At 36.7% G+C, this 27,846-nt stretch overlaps 1 protein-coding gene across 3 annotated transcripts in view; it reads right to left on the bottom strand.

The window, feature by feature from the left end:
• Window positions 1–26,513, bottom strand: part of ST8SIA6 (ST8 alpha-N-acetyl-neuraminide alpha-2,8-sialyltransferase 6) — a 59,432-nt gene extending 32,919 nt beyond the window's left edge. The window contains exons 1-3 of one of the 3 annotated variants that reach the window (XM_087918216.1): window positions 26,044–26,513; window positions 25,694–25,801; window positions 19,482–19,580 (exon numbers count right to left, since the gene is read on the bottom strand). In XM_087918216.1, the coding sequence (XP_087774342.1) occupies window positions 19,482–19,580; window positions 25,694–25,801; window positions 26,044–26,138 (302 nt within the window). In that variant the 5' untranslated portion in view covers window positions 26,139–26,513. The remainder of the gene's footprint in view (window positions 1–19,481; window positions 19,581–25,693; window positions 25,802–26,043) is intronic. The other 2 variants (XM_087918215.1, XM_087918217.1) reach the window with 2 other exon arrangements.
• Window positions 26,514–27,846: the final 1,333 nt, after the last annotated feature.

A 27,846-nucleotide genomic window follows, 5' to 3' on the forward strand; every position in this document is an offset into this window, starting at 1 on the left:
ACAAATTTATATTGAGTTGTAATTTTCCATTATTTATCTCCTTTATTATTTATGCCATTATTACTTTTTAAAAACATTCTCTTTAATCACATTTTAATACAAATAAAACAGTATTCATCATATTTACATTTAACAAGTTATGTAATTCTAATAATAGTAGTTATTTTTATTAAGTTGTAATCTTTCATTATCTTATGCAATATTTCAATATATTATTTTATGTCATTCAAATTCCACATATCCTTCCTTTTCCTCCAATGAAATGTTAATATTCATATTTATTACACTTAATTATTATATATCTTAACTAATAATACACACATTTATGTTAAATCATAATCTTTTTTAACCATCACCTCTCACTCTTTAATTAATTAATTGATTATTAATCATTTCTTAGCTTGTCTCCCATATTCCTCTCTTAAATCTTTGTCTCTGCCACTTGCCCAATCTTCTTGAACATTTCCCCCTTTTCTACTATGTTCCACTGTCTCATTTTCAAGTTGTCTACTCTTAACCCTATCTTTCTCCCCACAAAAATCTTCCTGCAATTCCAATTCCTGTTTAACTTCCCTTAAAGTACTCTCCCCTTGATTTATTTCATCAATCATAGTCATTTTTAGTTTTATCTCATTTTTATCATTTCTTTTTGTTTGTTGTTTTGTCTATTTTATTTTTCTGGCTAGTCTTTCAGTTGACTCCTCTTCCTAGACCTCCTGTTTTCTTTTTGTCATTTATGTCTCAATTTCCAGATCTACATCCATGGTCTGTATTTTATTCAAAATTGCCTCGCATCTTCTTGTCAAGGTGTCTTTTATATCCAGAATTTCCAATGCAATTTCTTTCCAGATTCCATTCATCTTTGTTTTTGTTTACTTTATTTCTTTTTGTCCAATAATCCAACAATCTTTTATTCAAATCAAAGCCACTTTTCAAACAGGAAATTCAATGTCCAATGTCCAGGAGTCTTTATATCCTAAAATTAATTGATCTGTTCTTTAAACTGATCCAAGGGTAAAGCCTTCATAAGTCCTGCTACCGGTTGAGTCTTATCTTTAAGCTTTCAGGGGTCTTTTGATAATATTTACTTCTCACTTTTACTTCTCCATAAGCCAGGTCTTTCCAGGACTTTGGGAATATGTTATGTCTTCCTTTGACAGCAGGTGGTGCTCTTAAATCAGTTTTCACTTTGTCTTGTCTTTCTTATCAGACTTTACTAATATATTCTAAAAGTAAATATATTAGTTTTTTGTGTAGATCATTTCAGCATTTTAAAATGCCTATTCAAAGCTAAGGTCTGTCCAACTTGAAAATCCAATATTCTGTATTTTTAACAAAATTTCTATTTTCTTTCTTTAATCCCTTTCCCTTCCATTTTTAAAATTTTAGAATTTTACTCCCAGTGTTAGGTTGCTGCCACTTTAAGGATAATTATGAATCTATCTTTTCTGAATATTCTTGTCGGGATTGTACTTTAAATAAAAAGGATTGTTCTCACCCAGTTCCAGACACTGTCAATAAGTCTGCTCCAGCACTCTTCTTGGATCTTGGCTGCCTCTTCTCCATGATGTGGCATAGAGGACAGAAAAAGCCCTGGGGCTCTACAGGGGAGTTGCGTTCTCCCCTGGAACCTCACAAGGCACCCCTCCTTTGCTTCATCACCCCCTCCAAGGCGACTTTGACTGCTTCTGGAGCCCACGAACAGGAAAAACCCAGTACAGTGATAGAGAGCTCCTTTCCCTTGCAACTGCTATCGCCACGATGTTACCTCCGGTTTTACTTCAATAAATTTTTTATGCTGCAAACTTACACGTAGTCCTGATTCTTTGCATCTGACAGATGCTATTCAAAAAATTTTCTCCCTGTCTTTTGTTCTATACAGAGTGTTAGCATTTTCTCCATGTTTTCCAAAGCTGGACTTCTAATACATATGGTTACTCTGGTTGTCAAAGAGATAGAAAGCATCATCACAGCACTCTGAATTCTATTAGTATTCTCTATTCTGCCTCCCCCACCCCCAGTGTATTTATCCAGGTTAAAAATTTGTCCCAGGCATGATGATTCTTCACCACCTTTAGTGCGATGTAGTATGTCCAACTTTGTTTCAAGTGGGTTTTGTGTCTAAACTGGGATTAAGACTCTTGATCTGCTGGTGCCTTAACCACTATACCAAACTGGTTTTCTGATTCTAGTATAGGAGAGGCCTTTTTTCCTTCACATTTTGAGTGCCATTTTTCCCGGTAGTAACAGTAAAAGTCATTGCAAGTATGAATATAAGTGGGAGACTGGTTACACAGCTAGAATAGCATACCAGTTCTTTTTTTTAATAAAAGTTTTTTATTTTAATTTTTTACATATCTCTTCACATGAGCAACATGATTCCAGATTACAACATTTATACATAGTCATACTTACATTTTCAACTTTCTTATTTAATATCACATCAAATTATTATCCACTCCATTAATCTTCAAATAAATTTCCATTTCATAGGGCATCTGTCCTGCCCTACATAAGAGGTACTACAGACAAAATCAGTAAGATACTACACAGGCATCACATCAAGACTTCCTTCAAAACAGACAGAAAAATAGCAGCCATCCTTAGAAACCCCAAAGATAAAATTGACCTGGAAAACCAAGGCATAGATGAAGTCCCCTGTGCATCATGCCCGGCCACATACATTGGACAGACCAATAGAAGAATAAGTACCCTCCTGGATGAACACAAAAATGCACTAAAAAAGCTGGAACTCACTTCCTCACTAGTCCAACACATGAAAGCCACAGGTCATAGCATCAATTTCAATGGCACCAAAACCCTAGCCACTATAGAAAACCCCAGCCACAGAATTATCAGAGAAGCCACAGAGATTGAAAAAAGACCTGAAAGCATGAATAGAAGAGATGATTCCACCAGACTGTCAATTATTTGGAAGCCTGCACTCACAAACAAAAAAAAAATCTCCACACCACTAGCCAGGCAAACACCTGGGCACTAACAGATCCCCCTGATACCTCCAGCTTAAACACACCCCAACCAGGCACCCAGATGAAACCCAGCTTCCTAACAAATGATAGCCGTCCATTTACTCCATTTACTCAGAGCCAAGCTGCACTAAAAGCCTCCAATACAGGAACACAATGTTGCCAGCCAATCAAGACACAAAAAAGCCACAAAACAGACAGAAGATATTAGAAACACCAATCAAGCAAACTCCAAAAACAGACCAAGACTCCCAACCAATCAGGATGAAGAAAAAACCATTCTGGCACAGCAGTAGGCTAGCCCCAAATTTAAAACTGAAACAACTGTAAAAGTCTGACTCACAGACGAACACAATACAGAAGCCTGATGATGGCAGATGAGATTCCGTGGAAACGTTGCTACAACTTTAAAAGCACAACTATAATGACGTGGGAAAATACCCGAACAAAGCTGAATACCATATATATATATATCTCATCTGCCATTATCAGGCTTCTGTATTGTGTTCATCTGTGACACAGACTTCATCGAAATGTCGCCTAGATACTTCCAATTTTACGTGGGAGAAAACCTGAATAACCAAAGATTCACATATATATATATAGATTTGTTTTCTGAGGTTTTCGCGGGTATTTGTATGTGGATCTTTGGTTATTCGGGTTTTCTCCCACGTAAAATTGGAAGTATCTTGGCAACGTTTAGACAAAATCTCATCTGTCATCTTCAGGCTTGTGTCTTTGGCTTTATGCTTCTCGGAGTAATGTGAGCTTGCAGCTGCTTCTTCCTTTTAACTGCTAGTGGGGTGTGTGACTTGATTGGATGGGGGCTTGGTTGTCTCCTGGAAACTAAGACTAACCTGAGAACAACCAAGCCCCTACCTGAACAGAACACACCCCCACCCAATCAGAACAAAGCCAAGCCCCAACCCAATCAAGTCACACCCCCACTAGCAGTTAAAAGGAAGAAGCAGCTGCAAGCTCACATTACTCTGAGAAGTGCAAAGCCGAAGACACAAGCCTGAAGATGACAGATGAGATTTTGTCGAAAAGTTGCCAAGATACTTCCAATTTTATGCAGGAGAAAACCCGAATACCCATATATATATATATATATATATATATATATATATATATTTCTGAGGTTCTCGCGGGTATTTGTATGTGTATCTTTGGTTATTCGGGTTTTCTCCCATGTAAAATTGGAAGTATCTAGGCGACGTTTCGATGAAGTCTCATTCATCATCTTCAGGCTTGTGTCTTCAGCTTTGTGCTTCTCAGAGTAATGTGAGCTTGCAGCTGCTTCTTCCTTTTAACTGCTAGTGGGAGTGTGACTTGATTGGGTGGGGGCTTGGCTGTGTTCTGATTGGCTGGAGGGTTGGCTGTGTTCTGATTGGCTGGAGGGTTGGCTGTGTTCTGATTGGCTGGGAGTGTGTTCTGTTCAGGTGGGGGCTTGGTTGTGCTCAGGTTAGTCTTAGTTGCTGGGGTATTTGAGCTGGTGAGCTGTGATCCTGCTGTTTGGCTTCGCGATCATGGTTGTGCTGCATCTTCCCCCAACCAAGCCCACACACATATATATATCACAGATTAATAATAATAAAACCCTCTGAACATCTCTTAGTTCATCTTTACTTTTCTCATATATAATTATATAATACTCTTAGGGTAATTCCCAATACATTCTGAATTTCAAGTCTCCCCATTTTAAATTTCTAATAAAAAATACCCAAATACATTCCCATGTGGCATCCCCCTTTTATATCATATCTAACCCTTATCTCTAAATCTCTTGGCCTTGTCATTTCTCTTGGTTTTAGCTAGCTTTCCCTCTTCTAAATTTTCCTGATCTTTCCTTTTTATTTCCATCTGCCAGTCACCCATCTTCTCCCCCATTCTTTCCTGTTGTCTTTTTTGAAGTTTCTTCTCGTAGAAGTTCTTCTGTTGTTTAATCCTGGGAGTATTTTCTCTTTTCTTTATTAACTCTATCATCAGTGTCATAGTTTTAGTTTCTTTAATGTCTTTTGGCAATATCTCTTGATCTCCATGTTCATCTGAGTCACTTTCCTCTTCCTTTAACTCCTCCTCTGTGAGATTTTTTTGTTCTTCTAGGGATTGCATCACCATTATTTTTTTTGCCAGTATGTCCAATAATTCTTTTCTTTCTTTCACCATTCCTCTCACAGTTGAGTTATTAAAATTCAAAGGCTTTTGTTGCGATCCTTTTGCCTCTATTTCTCTTATTGTCTCCTTTTATCACTATTTCCCTTATTAATCCTTCTGTCTCTTTATCACAATCAACACCCAACAGTCTCAGGAAATTGCATTCATTTATCCTTTTCCTACAATTCCCCCCACCCCCTTTTTAAAGTTTCCAGGATTCTTGTTATTTTATTAGTCATTTATCTCATAACTGTTATAAGATGGACTTCCAGTTTGAGCTTCTTTAGCAACAGACCAAAACCTCATCTCTGTGAGGCTTCGATCCATGCTTGCCACTGGAGCACCCTGAGCTGGCTGGTTTCGGGGCTAAGCCACCCTGCAGAGGTGGTGATGAAGGGGGAGACTGCCTGCAGGGTTGAGGAGAGCCGCATCTCTCCTCCCCAGCTGGCCATTACTCCCTTTCCTGAAGGTGGTTGTAGCGGTGGTCAGAAATGGCCACCACAAAGAAGAACTCAACTGGAAAAGAATGTGCAGGAGGAAGATAAGAGGAGAAAGTTTTGGTTGACCGGGTCAAACAGCAAAAGCAACAAATAAAGTACCCTGGAATTGAAACTGTTAAAAAAAACAATAACATTGTTCCCTAAGAAGATTTTTAAGCTGTGACAGAGAGAAAAAAGGGAAAAGATTTGATTTTTTTTTCTCCTTTTCCTATACTGACAGCTAAGAGACTTAAGCAAGTAATTGGAAAAAAAATCCACTTTGACATTAATAGGCATTTAATGCTGAAAATAAAAAAGTCAAAGGGATAATAAAGATTTCTGGATAATCAAAAACTTTTGAAAACAGGAAAGGAGAGAAAAAGAATAAAAGGGCAGGATCTGGAAGGGAGGAGACTGCCTGGAATTAAAAAGAACTTACAGCAAAATCTCAACAAGACTTCCAAAAGATACATTCTAACTGAAATATCGCAACAAAAACCCCAGGAAGGGAAAGTGGAAAAAGAAATAAGAAGAAATAACTCGGGACTATTTGGATTACTTGATGATTTCTGGATTTTTGGTTATTGTATTTGAATGACTAAAATCAATCGGGTGGTTGTTTAAAACTGTTTAAAATGGCTCCACTTTTAGAAGAACTGAAAATGGAACTTAAAAAGTACAAAGAAGATGCACAAGAAGGGAGAGGTTCTTTTGGCTTCGTATTTCAGTTTTTAGAAATGGAGATTTGTAATTATGAGAAACAACAAGAAATGCCTGCAGAACAAGAAGATTGCGACAAAGAAGAAGCCATCTTTAATCTTAGGTGGGGGAAAAAAGGAAAGGGGGGAAAGAGAATGGAAAGTTTAAGATTGGGAAAAACAACTCCAAAAAAAAAAATAGAGTGAAAAATAAGTATAAAATCAGAAAGCAACAGAAGAGGGAAATGCGGAAGAGAGAATTAGAACTAGAGAGACGAGGGAGTAAAAAGGGGAGGGAGAAGATGAGAGGGAAGAAAGAAAGGAAAAGAAGTTATAAAGGACAGAAACAAAATATAGAGAAACAGGGCTTATTTAGAGATAATGGTGAAAATTTAATGGAAAAAGGGATTCTGCAAAGGTACATAAGATAGTATTTTATATTAGAAACAGAAATAATTTTAGAAAATATGAAACAATGTATGATTAAAATGTTTGATAAAATAGCTATCATAATTCAGTGGAATGCCTGTCAATAAATAAATGTAACAAAATGAATATTTAATGATTTACAAAATATATGTGAAGAGAAATAAGGGAAAAATTAATTATGGAGATTATATGTGTCTTTAAGGAAGTATGATATTCAATTGAAAAGAAGTGTTAAAGATGTTAAAATTTTAATGATTATTAATGATAGAACTGAATTGGAATGGAATGACGGTTTATAATTACATATATTTATAATCTTTTTTTTAAAAGAATATAGTGTGTGTTATAAGAATGTACCAAGCAGAATTCGATTGGAAGTTATGTATTATGTATTATATTGAAGGTCATAACCTTAGGTATATATTGAAGTTTAAATAAGAGTTGAATATATGTAATTAAAAGATATAAAGGACTCATACTCCAATTAGTAACTACAGGAGAAAATTTGTTTAATGAGAAAAGATAATATGAAATTGGAACAGAACAGACAAAAGTATAAATATAATGATTTGAATTGAGATGAGATAATCAAAATAAAATTGAGAAAATTAAAAGAGGGTAAAAACTATATAGAAAATGTAGAATAGGATAAGATATGGAATAGAACACAAAAAGAAGCATGAAATTGAGTTTTGTGTCTGTACAAAAAAGTTTAACCCGGGACCATGCTATTTTCAAAAAAGATGTTTTACTTGTATTTTGCATGTGTGAAAACCCAAATAAAACTTTATTTTAAAAAAATTGTTATAAGACCAGTGATTTTCCATAAAATTACGAAGGAAAAAGTCTTTAACCATTAGATGGTGCTCTATATCACTTTCCACTTTTCAAAGTTCTTTTCTTTTCTCTTTTCAATTATATTAACGTCAATTTTCAACCATTTCCACTATTAGCTTTCTTAAATATAGTCAATTCCAGGCAAGTCCAGCATTTTGTCCAATGCTTAATTGATGCCAAATTATATATATTATTCCAAATTTAGTCTCTAATTTCATTGTAGCTTTTTATAATCCAATTTTGTTTACCTTATATTTTCTTTTCGCTGCTGTCATACTCTTAACTGAGGGCTCTTTCTTTCTACCTCTGAGGGTGATTTTTTAAAAAATTCAAGTTCTTTTATCTGGTTACACATCGCTCACCACTTCACCGCTCCAACACATACTTAGGTCCCGGTAGCTTTCCATCTTCAGGGCAGCCATTAAACTGCTGCTTCTCCCTGTCTTCCAGGGGAGTTAATACCAAGCCAGGGAGGGGAGATGCAGCTCCCCTCGACCCAGCTGGCAATGTCCCCCTCTTCCTCCACCTCCAGAAGGGACCCTTCCAACAAGGTAAACACAGATCAAAGCCGTGCAAAAACGTGGTCTCTGGTGCGTCTTCGACGGAAACGCCACTGGAAGTCCCAAGTGTTCTAACTATGAGAAATGAGGGTACAAGGCAATTTTGGAAGGAAGAAGTCCTAACATATTTCAAGATATTTGGCACAAATAACATAACATGTTTTTCATTATGATCATAATATTTTATTATGATCAATCTGATTATAGTGATAAGCTGATAAAGAAAATTTGCAAAAAGATTCCCCCCCCCCAATTTTTCCAATTTATAATTCATTATTCTTGCTTGTATACTTCAGAAATACAGAAAGTATTAATATTTTATTTTAAATGCTCTTAACATAAGCATTTCAGTGTAATAAACACTGAACATTCAATAAATGTTTCTGTAGAAACCAATTCTTTGATATTGTTAATTTTACTATTTAAGCTTTCTGTTTTATGGGAATCTTAGAGTCAGACTATCATTCAGCAGAGCAGAGAAAAAAGAATGAATAAGAGTAACTTTTCAACCATTCCTTTAGTTATGCTGGTTATCATCATATGACAGAAAAATAATGTTACTTAGAAGCTTGAAGCTTAAGGGGAGAAATTTCTATAAATTAAGGAGTAGTCTATAAAGCTGATATAACAGAAGAGGAAAAAGTGACTTGGGGCAATGATTTCATTTAGAGAAATTCCTGTGAGTTTACAATGGGAAGTTGTTGCCTAAAGACATTCACTCACTAGGGATAAGAAAATGAGAATTTTCCGGCTCCGAAAGAAAAGTCATTAACTGGCAACATAATAGAAAATGGCAGCTGCAACATTCAATTCCAGAGAATTCCACAATCTGAACTCTTTTAAAATCATTAAGTAGGAACCTGATATTTCTACATATTCTCTACAAATCATGGTAGATGCAAAAGGTTTATGAACAGCCTTAGGGATATGAGGCCCTGAAAAGATTTGTGTAGTCTTAAATAAACACTTTAGCTCAGAATATAATGGAAAGGAAAATGCTCTGAAGCTTGAAATTCAGAATCTAAACAGCTTGGACCTATGAAATAAGTATATGCTCTGGACGGTGCTTTCATTCATAGCAAGTACAGTTTCCAGAAGCAGTTACCTTATAGACTGGCCTAAGATATAACAAGATGATACTGCTCCCAATCCATTTCCTGGACTGGCAATCGTTTCTCTGGTCCTAGCATTGGAAAAAAAATTCCTTAGGTGTTTCTGGAAGTAGCACGTAGGCTTCAGAGTCAGAATACAGTCTCAGTTGCCTTCTGATTCCTCCAGCTTCTTGAACTGAAAACTAATTCAATCTAATTGAACCATTGTCTAATCAATAACTTGTTAATAAATAATTATTGATAGAAATTACTTGAAAGAATGGTGGATAAGACACTAAACGTTCTTTGCTTCAAAGTTATATAGTATATCGAAGTGTAGTAGATTTATTTCCAAAGCAGGAAGCCTAATTAGCCAAAAGCCAACTATCACGTAGTCCGTAGCGTGAGAAAGACAAGATAAAGGATCCATTAAGAGAGAGGAAAAAATAGGAAAAGAAATTGGTAGATTTCTACTTTTGGGGGTAGAGGAAGGTATTGCATATACATGTTGATTCAAAATTGAAATACTGTATATAAAGACACTGCCATGCGGAGATGGAGAATGGAACAACTTGCCACAGGCACAACTCATTTCAGCCAACTCACCATAGCCAACTTGTCACAGAACAACTCACCATGGCCAACTTGCAGCAGGACAACTCAGTGCAGGACAATTTAACAATTCTATTTAATTATTTAAAATAAATAAAAATTATTTTAATTTTTGAAATTCACATTTCATTCTACCACTCTTTTCACATCCTTTCTTTAATGATTCTATTCCACCATTGCGTTGATAAAGCAAAGATAAAAATTAGTCTCATCCATAAAGTAGATGTAGCTTTATCCAGAAAAGTATTATGGTAATGTTCAGAAATTCTTAATTCTTTATGCTTATGTAGAGATGGAATGGAATTCCCTTAATGATCTATAGATACTACAAAAGCACATGGAATATAAGTGGTTTAATTCTGGGGTATTAAAATGGATAACTAAGTGATAAAATAGAATTCTACCACTTCTGGTGAGATTATAGGTCAGTGATGGCGAACGTTTTTGTTGTGGTGTGCAGAAAGCGCGCGTGCATGTGATAGCACACATGCCGGCACCCACAATGCAATGCGCCCCCCATGCATGCACATGCAACACCCCACCCTGCCCCCTTACTTGTGCTATGCATGTGCGTACCTCCCAGCTGATCTTTGGCCTGTTTGAGTCATTTTCGCCCTCCCAGAGGCTCGAGGGACCCCTCAGCTGCCTCAGGAGGCTCGAGGGAAGCCTCTTCAGCCTCCAGGGGGTCTCTGGAGCCTGGGGAAGGCAGTTTTTGCCCTCCCAGAGACTCGAAGGAAGCCTCTAGAGCCTTGGGAGGCTGAAAACGGGCCTGTTTCGTCACCTCCAGTATTTCTGGAAGGCCTGTTTTTCGGCTTCCTGCGGCTGCAGAGACTTCCCTCAAGTCTCCGGGAGGGTGAAAATGGCCTCAAACAGGCCAAAAATCAGCTGGGAGGCACACGTATGTACAGTGCTGAGGCTTGCATGCCCGCACAAATGGCTCTGCGTGCCATAGGTTCACCATGGGTTCACCATCACGGTTATAGGTGATCAAGAAAGATTTCTGGAATCAGAACAGACTATAGTATATTATTGGAGGGGGAGGAAGTACTGCAGTTACTTATAATAAGCCTCTTCTCTATATTCTTAATACTTGAGTATGTCCTTTGTATGCCAGTCCCATCTGAGAATAGTCAGTTACAAGGGACCTAAAAATATCTCAAAAATTCTGAAAAGCACCAATTTGCCTAAGGATCATGCAAATACCAATCTGACTGTCATGTAAACAATCTCCAGCAAAATATTAAATCAATTGTATAAGTGACAGACAATAAATCCTATGCTCTATATAGACTGGTTTCCACAGTATATATATGGTATTAAAGCAATCCCTGAAAATAATTCTGAAGGATACTATGGTTTCTGAAGAATGAGCAACAAGTCTTTCATAGTGAAGTTGCCAATTAAAAAATTATAACTAATAATCCTTGTCCTATTTTAATTCTTTGACATTTTCTGTCACATTTTCTCTGTCCTCTTTGATGTGAGGTCTCAAAATTATATTAAAATGCAGTTTTCCCATCTATACATTTTGCCTTCAAACTAGTAGTATTATCTGTAGGAAACTCTTAGTTGGACATCACTGCTTGACTTCAGATAGCAGCACATGAGAAAGAAGATATCAGATTCTAATGTTCAGTGAAGAGATATTGTTAATTACTTATTGCTTTGAAAGTTTACTGTCAATTCATAAAAAACCTATAACTCTAAGAATAGAGTTTTCTGAAACTGCATTAGAATTATCAGCACACTAGGGTGCATGAAACCAAAAGATGTAAATTAATGCAAGTGCGTAATCTTTGAATAAGAAATAGCTAAAGTTTGTCTGCTTTTCTATGTAAATAGGCTCCAAAAGCATTCCATTTTACAGCTATTTAAAATCTCCTGTAATGGCTGCCAAGAATTATGGCAACCAACAGCTTGACAGGCTGCTATTGACTCAACCTGACTTGTGTGCCTCAAAGCCTGACCCTGCTGAGTCAGTTGTTCTGACTTCTTCTGGCCTGGAGGTCCAGTCTCTATTACTGTATAGCTGGGTGGCTGTGATAATCAACTGTGTTGGGTTATTTGTTACAAAAATTCATTGAAATATTATGTATGAATGCCTTGACATGGAGATTCTTCAACAAAACACTGCTGATATTGAAATAGTATTTGTAAATCAAAATACCAAAAAAGCTTGAATGGAAGTATGTTTTTCTTGGGGTTTTTTAACAAAAGCAATAACGTCAATAAAAGGCATCACACAAACATCACTTTTGTGTAGTTAAGGTGCTGACCTAGAAAACAGGAGACTGAGTCCCAACTTTGGCATGAAAACCAACTGAATGGCACTGAGCCAGTTATCCTTCTTTCAGCCCAACTCACTTCATAAGGAGAAGGAATTGCTGTGGGGAAAACAGGAGGGGGAAGGGGTATTGGTATGTGTGCCTTGAGTTGTTTATGGAAAAAATGATGATAGATAGATAGATAGATAGATAGATAGATAGATAGATAGATAGATAGACAGACAGACAGACAGACAGACATAAAATAAAATATTTTCTAAAATATAAAAAAATAAAGCTATGGAAATTTGAGCTTGTTTAAACCAGTAATATAAAAATCAGTATGTAAGGAGGAAAACTCAACCATAGCAAAAAAAAAAAAAAGGCTATTAGCTGATAGCTTGTTTGATGTTATGCATCACTGCATTAACACAAGTGAGTATTTTATATGAAATTACAGCATAAATATAGCTTCTAAAACTAAATAAACAGATGAAGTTCAATTATGCTTTTTCCTCAACTATAAGTAAAAGTCCCACAGTATCAGAAATATATAGACCGTTAAGGCAGAGAGCTGGTGAACTATCAGCTATGTATTCAGACTTCAGAGTAGCCATCTGTAATTTGGGAATATAATGAACTTCAGTTCCCAGAATTTCTTTTTTTTAAAAAAAAAGTTTTAAAAACAATTTTATTTACAAATTTAAAAATGTACAATTTCAAAAATACAGAAACAATAATAACACATAATTTTTTACACGTGTTGTCGAATTTGGTAAGTCCTAAAATCATTATTGGCTAGTACTAGTCACATATTCACACATTATTATATCCTAAGTGCTAAATAATTCACAATATACTCCATTTATTTTCACATTGGCTTATAACTACTCTTCTATCATGAATACATTCATGTTTTTTAACTAATAAACACAAAAAATATTATAAATGGCTAATACCAATAATAGTAGTAACAGAGAAAAGGTTTAAAACCTTTAATTGTTTTTATGTACTTAATATATTATAAACCTCTGGATATAATTTGTATCTTAGGTTCATTTACATGTTTCCCCTTTTATTGTCTACCCTCTTATGCCATTTATCCCATATCCAGTAATAATCTGTATTCTCCTTCCCATTAATTTTAAGCGTAAGCCTCTCCAGTTGGACACACAAATATGTTTTCTGAATAACAACCTGTATCGGTGGTACATTTGGGTTTTTCCAATATTGTGCTAGTGAGATATGTGCTGCAGTTAATAAATGGATGGTCAGATATTTTACTTTAGCAGAGTAGTCCCCTTTGATCATTCCCAACAAAAATAATTCCGGTTTCCACTCCAGCCCACTCTCTATAATTTCTTCTATCCACATTTTTATTTTTAGCCAATATTTCTTTATCTCAGGACAACTCCACCATGAATGGAAGTATGTACCAAATTTCCCTTTACATTTCCAACAGCAAGGATTGGCTGTCGGAAATATTTTGGCCAATCTAGAGGGTGCCAGCTGCCATCTATACATCATTTTGTATAAATTCTCCTTGTGTGCTACTAATTTGGTTAGTGTCAGGTTTTTCTGCCAGATTTCTTCCCAGTCATCCAGATCAATACTATAACCAAAGTTTTTTTCCCAAGCCAACATGGGACCTTTCACAATTTTCTCAGCCATTTCATATTCTAATAAATAATTATATAATTTGGAAATTGAACTTTTCTCAGGGTTTAAAAGTATTTTATCCAAATATGTATTTTTACCTCAATTCCCTATTCCTTTATGTCTTTATTGTATCTCAATTTTATTTGAAACTATGTCCAATTATCAATAGCTATCTCTTGTGATTCTAGTTCCTGTTTCATTTTAATTCTTCCCTCGCTATCTAATATTTGGTAATATTTAAGTTTTTTACTGATGTCCATCGTGTTTAAATGAAACATTGCCTCCATCGTTGAGAATCACCTCGGGATTTTAGTATAATGATTCTTTTTTATATCAGTCCAAACTTTAATTAAAGATTTTCGGAATACATGTCTAATAAAATATAAATTGTTTTTACTATTCGGTTCCATAGAAATGCATGCCAGCCTAGCTGTAAATCATGTCCCTCCAATTGTAAAATCCTGTTATTCCTTAAATCAATCCAATCTTTTATCCACACTAATGCCGCTGCTCTATAGTATGTCTCCCAGGCAGGTAGTCCAAATCCACCTCTGCTTTTATTATCTTGTAAACAAGTTTTTTTTATCCTTGTTTTCTTCTTTGCCCAGATAAATTTCATCACAATTTTATCTAAATCTTTTTTTAAAAAAATTGCCCAGTAATATTGGAATTATCTGAAATAAATATAATATTTTAGGTAGAACATTCATTTTGATTGTTGCTATTCTACGTAATAATGAAATTTGTATCTTATTCCAATTTTCCAAGTCCTTTTCAATCTGTTTCAGCAATTTAGTATAATTATCCTCTCATAGATTTAATGTTCTAGCTCTTAACCAGATTCCTAAATATTTAATTTTATTTACAATTTGTAATCCCACCTTGTCTTCCAATTTTTTTTTTGTTTACTATGTTTTAACTAGCATTTTGGTTTTTTCCTTATTGATTTTTAATCCTGCTAATTTCCTGAATTTATCTATTTCATTTAGTAGAGCTGGTCCTGAGCCTATTGGATCTTCTATGACAAAGACCATATCATCTGCGAAGGCTTGTAATTTATATTCTTGATTTTTAATTTTAATTCCTTTAATTTCCTTATTTAATCTAATTCTATCTAGCAAAGTTTCCAAAATAGTTATAAAGAGCAGAGGTGAAAGCGGACATCCCTGTTTGACCCCCTTCCTTATCTCCAATGATTTCACCGTTTAATAATACATTGGCCTTTTGTGTGGCATAGATTGCATTCAACATTTTTACGAAATTATCTCCAAAATCCACCAAATTAATCTGCTTTTTTTATAAAGTCCCAATTTAAGTTATCAAAGGCCTTTTGTGCATCCAGGAAGACCAAAGCCATTTGGCTTCCTGGAGGTTTTTCATAATATTCCAATATATCTATTATTGTTCTTATGTTATATTTGATCTGCCTTGTGGGAAGAAATCCATTTTGATCTGGGTGAATTTTATTACTCAGTATTTTCTTTAATCTTTCCACCATTGCTGCTATAAAAATTTTGTAATCTGAATCATAGACCATATATTGGTCTATGATTCTTTGTTTGATTGGCATCTGTGCCCTCTTTTGGAATCAATGTTATGTATGCTTCCTTCTAAGATTCTGGTATTTTAGCATCCAGTAATACCCCATTGCAAACCTCTAATAACATTATCTCTAATATATCACTTATTTCTTTGTATAGCTCATTTGGTAACCCATCTGGGCCTAGCATTTTATTTCTTTTTTGTTTTTGAATCGCCACCTTTAGCTCATCTAAAGTTATTTCTTTATTCAACATCTCCTTTATGTCCTCTGATATTGGATAGAGAGTTCCTTCTTTCAAATATTCTTCTATTTTATTTAAGTCAACTGCTTGTAAAGATCTTTGAAGTATTCTCTTACAATTTCCTTTTTTTTCTCCTGATCTGTCTCTGTTATTCCATTTTTATCCTGTAATTGGTATATCATTCTTTTCTGTTTTTCTTTTCTTAATTTATATGCCTGCCACCTTCTGGGTTTGTTTGCATGTTCAAAATAATTTTGTTTTGTAAATAATAATTTTTTAATTAGTTCCTCTTGATCTAAAATGTTCATCTCATGTTTAACTAATGCTAGTTCGTTTCTGATATACTCATCTCCCAGGGTTTCCATTTGCTTATTTTCCAATTTCTCTATCCTTTTTGTTAGGGCTTTCTGCTTTCTCTCTCTTTCCTTGTTTCTATTTGCTATATAAGCTATCGATATTCCCCTTAAATATGCCTTCATTGTACCCCACAGTTCCCAGAATTTCAAGCAGCATGTCCAAATCTTCATCTTCTGGATTCAGAAAAACAACATATTTGGAGGGCATCACACGGAACAAGGTTGTCTCAAAACATCACAGCCTCAGGCACATGAAAAGATAATCTGTAGCAACTAGACCTTTTCAACTTGCTGGTAGATTCAAGCTCCTGGATTGGTTAGTCCTAAACCCAGCTTTTAGTACATGCATGTACTGTATGTAATATAGATAAAGTTTTCTTACAAAGACTTAAAACCATGCAACCAACAATTAAACCCAAGACTTGGTTGGGTGAGGAAAAGCTGAAACTCCAGGCCTGCCTTGATTGCCCTGATTGGAATGTTTTTGAAGATGCTTCTGCAGACCTAGATGAGCTCACAGATACTGTAACATCATATGTCAGCTTCTGCGAAGACTTATGTGTACCAACAAGGAACCTGCAAATATATAGTAACAATAAACCTTGGTTCACAGCTAAACTTAAGCAGCTACGTCATTCCAAAGAGGGAGCCTACGGAAAAGGTGACAGAATGCTAAACAACCAGGCCAGAAACATATTAACAAGAGAGATCAGAGCAGCAAAAAGAAGCTACTCTGAAAAGTTAAAGAATCAGTTCTCAACAAATGAACCAGCAAACATGTGGAAAACTCTTAAAAATATCACTGGCTTCAGCAAACCTCCTTCCCAGGCAGAAGGAAATCAACAACTAGCAGATGACCTGAATGTGTTTTACTGCAGGTTTGAAAAAAAACTACAGCCATCTCTCTCCACAACTCACACCTCAAACACACCAACAATGTGTGGGGCCTCCTACAACTGGCCCCAATCCATTGGGTTCACAACCTCTGGTGATCACAGAAAAAGAAGTGCAAGATCTATTACACAGACAGAAGCCAGAAAAGCACTAGGGCCAGACAAAATAACCCCTTCTTGCTTAAAAGTCTGTGCTGACCAATTGGCCGCCATTTTCATCGAATCTTCAATAGATTACTAGAGCTGTACTATGTTCCTTCCTCCTTCAAACGTTCTACCATCATCCCAGTGCCAAAGAAGCCCTCCATCAAGGAACTGAATGACTACAGACCAGTTGCTCTAACATCGGTAGTTATGAAAATCTTTGAAAGGCTTGTGCTGTCCCACCTGAAAACCATCATGGATCTGCTGTTAGATCCCATGCAGTTTGCATACCAAGCAAATAGATTGACAGATGATGCTGTTAACATTGCTCTGCATTACAACACCTTGAATCTCCAAATACTTACGCAAGGGTTCTCTTTGTAGACTTCAGTTCAGCATTCAATACCATCAATCCAGACACTCTTCTAAGTATATTAAACCAACTATCGGTACCTGAACACACTTGTAAGTGGATCATAAGCTTCCTAACAGACAGGAAGCAGCAAGTGAAGCTAGGCAGAATCACATCTGATACCTGTACAATCAGCACAGGGTGCCCCAAGGCTGTGTGCTTTCTCCACTTCTCTTCTCCCTATATACCAATGACTGCAACTCAAATGATCCATCTGTTAAAATACTGAAGTTTGCTGATGACACAACAATGATTGGTCTTATCTGAGACAATGACGAATCTGCATACAGACAGGAGGTTATACAATTTGCCTTGTGGTGTAACCGGAACAATCAGGAACTGAACACACTCAAAACTGTAGAAATGGTGATAGACTTTGGAAGAAACCCTCTCATACTACCACTTCTTACAACACTAGGCAACACAATATCAACAGTAGAGACCTTCAAATTTCTACTATATCACATGACCTAAAATGGACACCTAACATCAAAAAAGCACAACAAAGAATGTTCTTTCTGCACCAACTCAGAAAGCTCAAATTGCCCAAGGAGCTGCTGATACAGTTCTATAGAGGAATTATTGAATGTCATTTGCACTTCTATAACTGTCTGGTTTGGTTCTGCAACCCAACAGGACAGAGACAGACTTCAGAGGATAATTAGGACTACAGAAAAAATAATTACTACCCACATGCCTTCAATCGAGGACCTGTATACTGCATGAGTCAAAAAGAGGGCTGTGAAAATATCTACAGACCCCTCACATCCTGGACATAAACTGTTTCAACTTCTTCCCTCAAAACGATGCTATAGAGCACTGCACACCAGAACAACTAGACACAGCAGAACAGTTTTTTCCCAAAAGCCATCACTATGCTAAACAAATAATTCCATCAACACTGTTCAACTATTACAAAGTCTACATTACTATTACTATTAACCTTCTCATCACTCCTTATCATCTATCCCCTCTCACTTGTCATTGTAGGACTGTAACTTTGTCGCTTGTATCCTTACGATTTATTTATATTGACTGTTTCCTAGTATGATTTGATTGCTGACTGTACCCTATGACTATCTTAAGTGTTGTATGTTATGATTCTTGACTCTTGACAAATGTATCTTTTCTTTTATGTATACTGAGAATATTTACACCAAGACAAATTCCTTGTGTGTCTAATCACATTTGGCCAATAAAGAATTCCATTCCATTCCATTCCATTCCATTCCATTCCATTCCATTCCATTCCATTCCATTCCATTCTATTCTATTCTATTCTATTCTTATAATGGCATCAAGGCATTGGTTTTAGTGTCTACAATGCACCAGAATGATCTCAGTTGGTGCCATTGTGGGCAATCTAAGGAATATGATTTGATAGTCCAACATAACTTAGGCGCCCAAACTTTCCATGGAATGTCATTGGGGCAATTTCCATACCAATCTGGACTCTATCCTTGCTTGGCCAATAAGCAGTATTTTTGTACAAAGCATATTATCTCGATTCCAACCTCCATCTTTGTATCTACATATACAGTATAATTCACCAGTGGACATATCTCTGAATAGGAAAATACATATTCCATATCAGAATTCTGGTCATTTTATATACTTGATGGCATCAAATTTATAGAGCTACCCAAGTCAACCAACTCAAAGCAGATACAAAAAAAACCCAGCTAATACAAAACACTAAATTATAAGTAAGGCTGGATAAAAATGATAAAAGCAAACAACAAACAAAAAGCCAGTCTGATAACCAAAAGGCACCAAAAACAATTTCTTACCCCAGGGCCTGGGGAAAGAACCAATAATTAAAATTAATTTGCTGGGCAATGGAATTGGAGCCATGTGAAACTTTGGAGAGATGCCAGTCTAGACAGCAGGTGCCATGATAGTAGGGTATGATGCTATAATAATTTCTTAATGTAACCATATTTATGTTAAACCAGATGTTGGTCAATTCAATGACTAAAAGATCTTGGCCAAATTCCTATAAGAGATGCCAATGGATTTTTCACACCTAAAATTGCTACACTATACACTTAGCTGTTCAGGATTGTAAAATTGCTGCTTGCCAGTCAAGTACATTTATAACTGAATTCAGACACTTTACCTTTTTTTCTTGATCGATGATGACCAATTATTACTCCATATATCCTTGCATTTGGAGGCTTGCTCAGATTTCTGCACTCTGGCTGTATTAAGAATTGCTCTGTTTATATAAAAAGGAAAATCCATTTGAAAGAAGAACAAACACTCTTTGCAAAAGCACAATGAATTGCTGAAAAGATAAGTAACTGCTCAAATTATAAAAGTAGCAAGAAATACCAATGAGATCTATTTCAATCTGAAGAAGAATGACTTTGAATTTCCACGCAATGCAGAATTTATTTTTTAAACTTTATTTTTTATTGAAGTGCATTGTAAAGATGCTAATGTATATCAGAAACACATTAAAAGAAATAGAACACCCACTTTAACTCTAATAGAAATACATTTCAAAATTGTATTGACATATTTTACAATAAATATAAAATGTTTTTTAAAGTGTTCTCAAAATCCTATTTTTTAAAAACAAAATCACAGCATCTTATCTGTTTTTAATGGCAGCATTAAGTTTTTGCAATTCTAGTACAACTTCACTCCAGGGTAGCTTTAAGAAGGAAGCATTGATTTATAAGCAATTACATGCTGATACATTAATTCTGAATGTTTTATGCTGGACAACTTATGCTAGGCAGTTGTCCCTAGAACAGTTCTAAAGTAAAATAGCACCCTAATCTAGGTTACCTGTATTAAATAGTACAAACTGCCCAGCATAAAACATTCAGAATTAATGTGTCAAAATGCAATTGCTTATAAATCAATGGTTCCTTCTTACAGCTACCTGAAGTGAAGTTGCACTAGAATTGCAAAAGCTTGATGCTGCCATTAAAAACAGATAATTCAAGTTGTATTTGGAGGAATAGTAAAAAGCAGAAAACTTTAGTAAAACAAAGCAACTTCAGGTACCACCATCCTAACTATTAATTTGTCCTAATAATTGGAGCAGTTATTAGAACAAATTAATTTACCCAAAATCAGTGGTTATTTATAGTTAAAGCAAATACTTAGACACCCTGCTTTGCTCTAATCTTTGTATCAGCTGATTCTTTTTCCCTGTAATTTGGGTATCCAGCTAATTGTATGTGGCACTGTGACCCTGGGTTTAAGTTTTTATTCTAAATATTTTTTCTTTCTCCAAATATTCTCGTTTTCATTCTCTCTCTCTCTCCCTCTCTCTCCTTTTCTCTCCCCCTCCTTCTCCCAATCTCTCCATTTATTCTTCATTCATTCTGCTCCTATAAAAAAGCCAAATAAATAGCAATTTAGTTATTCTACACAGCAACAAATGAGTTCATATATGCTGGCTTGGGAACTCTGAGAGTTGAAGCTCTTGAAAATTAAAATTGCCAAGCTGAAAAACAACTCCTTGTGATATTTGTTGCCTCAGCAAGAGGGTTGCAATGCAGTAGAGAGAAACCATTACAATGGCTGTAAGCACTGGGTCTCTGGTAGGCAACTTAAATACAGCCTGGCAAAAAGCTTCATACCCCAGGGATGTTATGTTCTTTGAGGTAAAGGTGAAATGCAGCTCACATAGTCCATCTTCTTCAACTCTTCCATAAGCGCTCTATGTGTAACACAGAAGCTTCCATCCAACTGCTGGGATAATTATAGGTGTCTTTTCTGTAGATGCTGCACTCCACAGAAATCTCTATAGCTTTTCTAACCTCTGTGGAGTCTGCTTCTGGCCACAGGAGGGCATAAAGAAAGGAAGCAAACCAGGAGAAGCAAACCCATGTGGCCATTTCATTTTGCACTTCTCCAAAGCATGGAAAGGACGCACATTATCCTATGAAGCAGCTTGGAGTGTTTTGCTAAAAATTTGTCAAAATGACATCTTCCCACTTCCTCCCAGGATTTGCACGTCAATACTGAATCCTGTAGGGGAGCTACCAAGAATAAACAAAGAAACTCACAAAGCACTTGGAAGAAGGGATATCTCTAAACCCTTTGAGAAATAAGGGCTGAATTGCACACAACCTTTTACAATAATCAGCCATGAATTTTAGTTGAATATAGCCCAATATATTGATGTAATCTGTTTCATCCCTGAAAACAGCTTCCTTTCCACCTCCCTTCAGCTAATACTGTATCTCACTACCACTTGGCTGAGAGCAGGCTCCTACAACATTAAAGAAACTGGCATTGAAAAATAATGTTTCAATAATCACAGTAAGGAATGTTTGGCTGTTGATGTGGTCTAAAAGTCGGCCCTTGACTTGGTAAAAGTTGATAACGAAGGCAGCTGTTGTGGCTTGAGAAAAGTGTTTTCCTGAGGGTAGGACAAGAAGTAACAGATAGAAGGTTATTAAAGAGACATCCAACCTAGAATTAAGGAGAAATTTCCTGACAATGAGAACAATTAATCAGTAAAACAGTTTGCCTCCTGGTATTGTGGTTGTTCCATCACTGGAAGTTTTTAAGAAGAGATTGGATAGCCATTTGTCCTGAATAATACAGGAGCTTCAATTCTGTTATTCTATTATTCTGCTTCCAATTCTGTTATTCTATTTTTCTGCTTCCTAATATTGTGACCAGAGTTAAAAGCCAAGCAAAAGGACAAGAAAACAACAGTTAAGAGATGGTAGTCAAATCTATAAAGTAATTAGCACTGTTCAGCCATGGTGTGAAACCTAATCACTGCATTCCACAATGAAACAGAGAGACAGTCAGACAGATTATAAAAATATCAGTGCTCTGGATCATAAAAATACTTTGGCAGAACAAAACAGTATCAGGCAAGCACAGAGGCACAGACAAAAAACTGTTTTATCATATAAGTAGTTTTAGCAAAGTGAAATATACTTTTGTGTTTTTACCTAATTGTCCTAAGCCAGAATGTAAATTATTGTTATTTTTTTTACTGCTTAAGTATGGTTTTAATTTTGAAACACATAAGTACAGTATCATCAATATTTAAAAATTTCTAGACAGTACAAATCAAGCAATTTAAATTCCTATCCTTTAACATTTAAAACAAAAATCTTAAAAATAATTTGAAAAGCTATTTACAAAATATTTGCATCAGATATTATAAATGTAAATTATTTTGTGTGGGCTTAATTCCATGTTTTGAGTTAATCATTTCGTTCAATAAGCAACTGAAGATAAATTAAAGACATTGTGATTTATCACAACATGAGAATTCAGTATTTCCTTCTTACTTTCTTAAAGGCTTTTTTCTTTTTTTATCTCTGCAAGCCTTCATGAATGAAAACTTGAAATAATACAAATATTATTTGATGTAAGTAATATCCGAAGCTTCCATTTGTCTTTGTAATTTCTCAAAATCATAATGGAAAGATCTACTCTAACCATTGCTGTGCTTAGAGTAAGCATATTAAAATCAACATCTTAAATTGATTTAAGTTAGTAATAACTAACTTGTCTCATTTCAGTATTTTCAGCAAACTTCCTCTAAGCATTACTAAATTTGGGTCCATATCATAACTCCTTACAAAAATTCTAGTTATTCTAGTTATAGCTCTGTAATTTTTTCTCAGACATCTGCAGAGTTGGATGCAGTTGGTTGCTGGGTCAGTCGGGATGTGCAGTCAATGGGACACACACACACACACACACACACACACACACACACACAGAGAGAGAGAGAGAGAGAGAGAGAGAGATTTTCATAGCTCCCCATTTTGCAGCCCGAGCCTAACTTCAGAACTCTCACTACCAATGTTTGAGAAATCCAAACTAAGCTAAATCAATTATCAATGACAGGATGCTATGCTGTGTTGGTATATTTGTTTCTTTTGCTTGGTTTTTGCTGTTAACTTCTAAATTTATTATTTATCTCAACCTTCCACCAAACTCAAAATTTTCTCCTTTCTTTATGATGTTGGAGATGCAGCTTGCAATCCTCTGCAGCTTATTGTATAGCACTGTTCTACTTAGGGCTACCACATCTGCACTGCAATGTATATATTTATATCTGTACATCTTTGCTGGCATCTAGAGGCTGTCAGGATTTTTGCAAATTAAATATAGTTAACCTATTGTTCCCTCTTTAGATCTTATTTTGCAATTTCTTGGAATCAAGGAATGGAGCACATCCTCTTAGACAAGATAATTTCTACTGAACCATCCATAGCAGTGGTTTAACATTTATAAATCTACCAGGAAAATGCCTGTATGAACAATAGTGTGTGTGTGTGTGTGTGTGTGTGTGTGTGTGTGTTTTAAATGTAGGGCTATCAAATCTGGACTACAAAAATCCAGACGACTGTTAGATAATAATAAAATGTTATAAATTTTCTGTATGCCTTTGTGGACTTCTTGGAGCATCTCAATTTTTTGGCTCATAGTAAATGTTTATATTACATGTTTAAATTTATATTTGTAAAGCATTGCAATACAACAAGCAATAAATGATCTTAAAATAATATGTGCTTCCTACGTGACAATTGATTTCATATAGATACATCACACAACAGTGGAACAGGATACATTTGATACACTGGGAGCAGATGTGGGCTGCTCCATTCCCAAAGGGTTACCATGGAAATGTGCCTATTTAAAATGGGAAGGGCCAAAGAACTGTCAAATTGAAGCTGGAAACTCAGACAACTTCGACATGAAAACAGCAAAGAGTTAAATTTTATACATCTTCTTGTACTTCTCTGCAGATATGCAACCAGATCTATTATCCCGAACAAAAACATTAAATTTTCAAGAGGTAAATGAACTTATTAGGATGCACTATCTTTCCAGGGGATAAAAAGATATCTTTTAAGAGTCTAAAGGCATTCCAATAAATAAATGGAAAAGACCAGTGGTTTGCATTATGATATTGATTGGCTGATTTGATCGATGCCCCACTTTTAATGAAAGAGCTCAAGGGTGCATAGTGTTCTGTCCTACTTTTTCTCTTACCACAATAAACCTCTGAGGTGTTGAACTGAAAGAGACCAAGAGCCAACAGATGATCATCCATAATTGAGGGGATGGACTTGAACTGAGGTGTCTCATTCCTTGTCCCTACCCCATACTTACCTGCTTCCTAAAATAATCTATTTTCAAATGCAATAGAATGAGAAACCTGGTAAACATAAGAAGGGCATTGGTGCTTACTGTTTTTCACTGGCATCAACCAATCTGTCAACTCAAAGAGATTTTCTGAAAGTAAATAACAGGAGCGCTTTTTCCAGAGGTATCCTTTTGTTTACAGAGAACAGAAAATAAACAGGAAGCTTGCTTTCTACTTCCCATTCTCTCTGTCTCTGTAAACCATCTCTTTTGGCCATTGCTTTGGCTGAACACAACAGTCATTGTTTTTTTAAAGCACAGTAATTGCAAACTTTATTCAACCGACATTTGATTTGAATTCCAACTTAGTTTTTTGTGCTGCATGCTTATTGTGTGAATATAATGATATATTTCAATAATTCTCTGTGAGAATCTGAGGTTTATAAGAAGCTAGTGTAACAAATGATATATGTGCACTAGTAAATATGATGCCAAAGAGCTTAACTATGAATTTCTTTTCTTTTGAAAATTTTTCATCTCTTTAAATAATGATGGTATTAATCACAGGAAAAATCTTACTCTACACACACACACACACACACACACACACACACACACATTAAAAAAACATCTAGTAGCTCATAAAAAAAGGACTGGAGACAAAATAAGAGATAAAATTCAAGAAACCTAGAAAGAAACAGAAATGGGTGTGAAGTAAATAATTTTCCAAACTATTTCTGAAATATTATTATTCTATTAGTTTTAATGTGGAACTAAGACAAGTCCAAGGCAAGGCATACTATTTTTCCAGTTTTACAAATTAGTGTTGTTTTTTTGCTGTTGTATTAAGATAACATTTACTGAAACTCTGGGATTTATTTCAAGAGATTTGAAATATATGTTCTGTATATAGTCTCGCACACTTACACAAAGTTTTAAAAGTACTGTAAGTGGAGCATGAGACATGTTTGCCCAACTATTACTGAAATGAAAGATTATTGCACTAATAGACAACTGAACTTTAGGAAATAATTGAATCAGCCATTTAGAAGAAGGGTGAGGGAGGCATTTTAGCTTCCTGTGGACTAATTCCTTACATTACTGCCCAACCCAAAGTGACAAACTGCTGAGAGCTTTTGAGATGCTCCTCAGACTCAGCGCAGTTTGATGTATGCAGTGACCCTTTCTGGTCCAAAATAACGCAGAGATGTATTCCCAACATAGCAACCCCCTCACCATCTTTACCTGTTGGGAGCCACCGGAGCGACCAGGTGGACATTCGTGGGGGACCGGAGGTACCTCATCACTCTGGGGGTGTAGTCCGTCGCAGCTCTGCCCTCCATGTCCCAGGTACTGGCAAGCAAGGAAGCAAGCAAAAGAGACCAAAGTTATCCTACAGTATCCAGCGAGAGGAGCCGTCAGCAAGAGCCCCAGCACGCGCTTACCCAGTGGCTAATCCTTCTTGTAGCCGCCGCGGGACCTTGTCCTACGTACACCCGATCCAGCATAGGGGCTCCCCCATTTGCCATCTGTGCCCCACGAACTCTGCCTAAGCCACGCCTCCCCCGTGGAAGGTCCGGGTCTCCTCCGCCTACCTTGCGCCCCCGGCGCTCCCGGCCGGGAGCCGCGCCAAGCACAGGAAGAGGAGCAGGCTACCGATCAGAGCAAGCAGGGCAAGGACCGCCCGCATCGTGCACTCGCCCGCCTGCAGTTGCCGGGGCAGCTGGACGGCGACGCGACCCGAGAGCTCCAGAAAGAGCGAGGAACGGAGGATGAAGAAGCGATGGCGATGGCAGCCCCCTGCTGCAGTGATGGCAACCCAGTCAGGTCGGCGGCAGTGTCGGTGGTGGGTAAAGGAGGGGCGGCGATCGCCCGCCCAGGGTCGTCTCCTCCTCTTTGGCCGCGCCGCCTCCCCAGCTGCTTCAACTCACGAGGAGCGACCACCGCCAGTCCCGCTCGGTGGCACGAGATTCGCTTCTTTCTGGGTCTGACGAAGCCGAGGGGAGGGGAGCACCTTGTCCCAGCCCTGCGTGCATCCCTTGGCAGCCCGCCTCCATTTCTCTCCCCCGCGGTCTCTCGCTCGCTCTTCTGTTGACACCAGCGCCTGGAGGGATAGAAACGAAATGGGGGTGGAGGGGAGGGAAGGGTGACGTAGGGGAGGAGATGGTGGGAGTAATCGGGTGCTGTGAAAGAGAAAAGTGGAGCGAAACCAAATATTTTCCAGCACCCATCTTCGAGCAGCAACTGGTGTAAAACGATAGGAAAAGAGTGCCTTTGAGCATGTGAGGAATGATAGAGCTTTAAGGACAATAACTGGATTTTAATCTTTTCCTGAAAATCAAGCAAGCATAATGTGAAAAGGACACCAGAACCCTTTCTGAATTTAATGATAGCCTTCAGGGAGTAAGATTTCAACTCAAGCTTTGATAGGTTTGTAAAAACCCTCTATGTAGGAAATTTCTGAGGTTTAAATTGTGGGCATCCATCCAAGGCTACTAGTAGAGTGGAGGAATGCCAAGACCTCTCATGTGAGCAATTTTTTGCTCACTTTTCCTTGACAGGTAATAGTGAGAAAAGAAAAATAGAAGAGGGCCAGCCTTGCCCCTCTCTATCTCTTGTCACTAGTTACTTTTGTTAACAACAATGACACAATTTGCTTGAGAAGATCACTTCTATATCTAGCACCTGTTTAGCTGCAACTTTTACCTTGGCTGAGTTTTTATTTATTTATTTATTGGTCATGTGAATGTACAAGTTAGTTACTCATGGAATAATACAAGCGAACTCATTGGCTGCATTCACTGCATTAACCTGGTTAAGAATGAATATATTTCTTGAGTCCATAGCTTGTGGAATATCAGGCTGTCAAAGAGTAGATCTAATGTATTATCTCCAGTATTAGGCCACAGGTCCTATTGGTACTTTTTCCAAGGCCTGCTATTTCTGGAAAGGACTGAAAATGCTGGACTGGAAGAGTGTATACTCTAATTCAGCTATACATTGTCTTCACTCTTTGTCTTTTTAATGTGGAATAGGCCATATTGTTTTATTGTGGGAGGGTTACATTCCTTTCCGAACCAACTGTAGGGACCCAAATGTAGTGGGTGGATGAGGATATCTGTGGGGCATGTGCCGGTCCTGACTCAAGCATGAAAGCTGGCTGGATGACTTTAGGGCAGTTACTTTTCTTTCAGACCAGAATACCCCACAAGGTTGTTATTGTGGGGACAATAGGAGAAGGAAAGTATTATGTATGTTTGTCAGCTTGAATTGGTCATGAAAATAATGTGGGATAGAAATCTGATATACCAGACTAGTAGTAGGCTGGACACAACCAAATAAATATATTTGTTTTCTGCCATCTTATTCACTGCTCTTTTTCCCCCCCCACTTCTCTT

Source organism: Pseudonaja textilis, chromosome Z, assembly GCF_049901715.1.
Source record: "Pseudonaja textilis isolate UNSWEBS1 chromosome Z, rPseTex1.2, whole genome shotgun sequence".
Taxonomy (NCBI): Eukaryota; Metazoa; Chordata; class Lepidosauria; order Squamata; family Elapidae; genus Pseudonaja; species Pseudonaja textilis.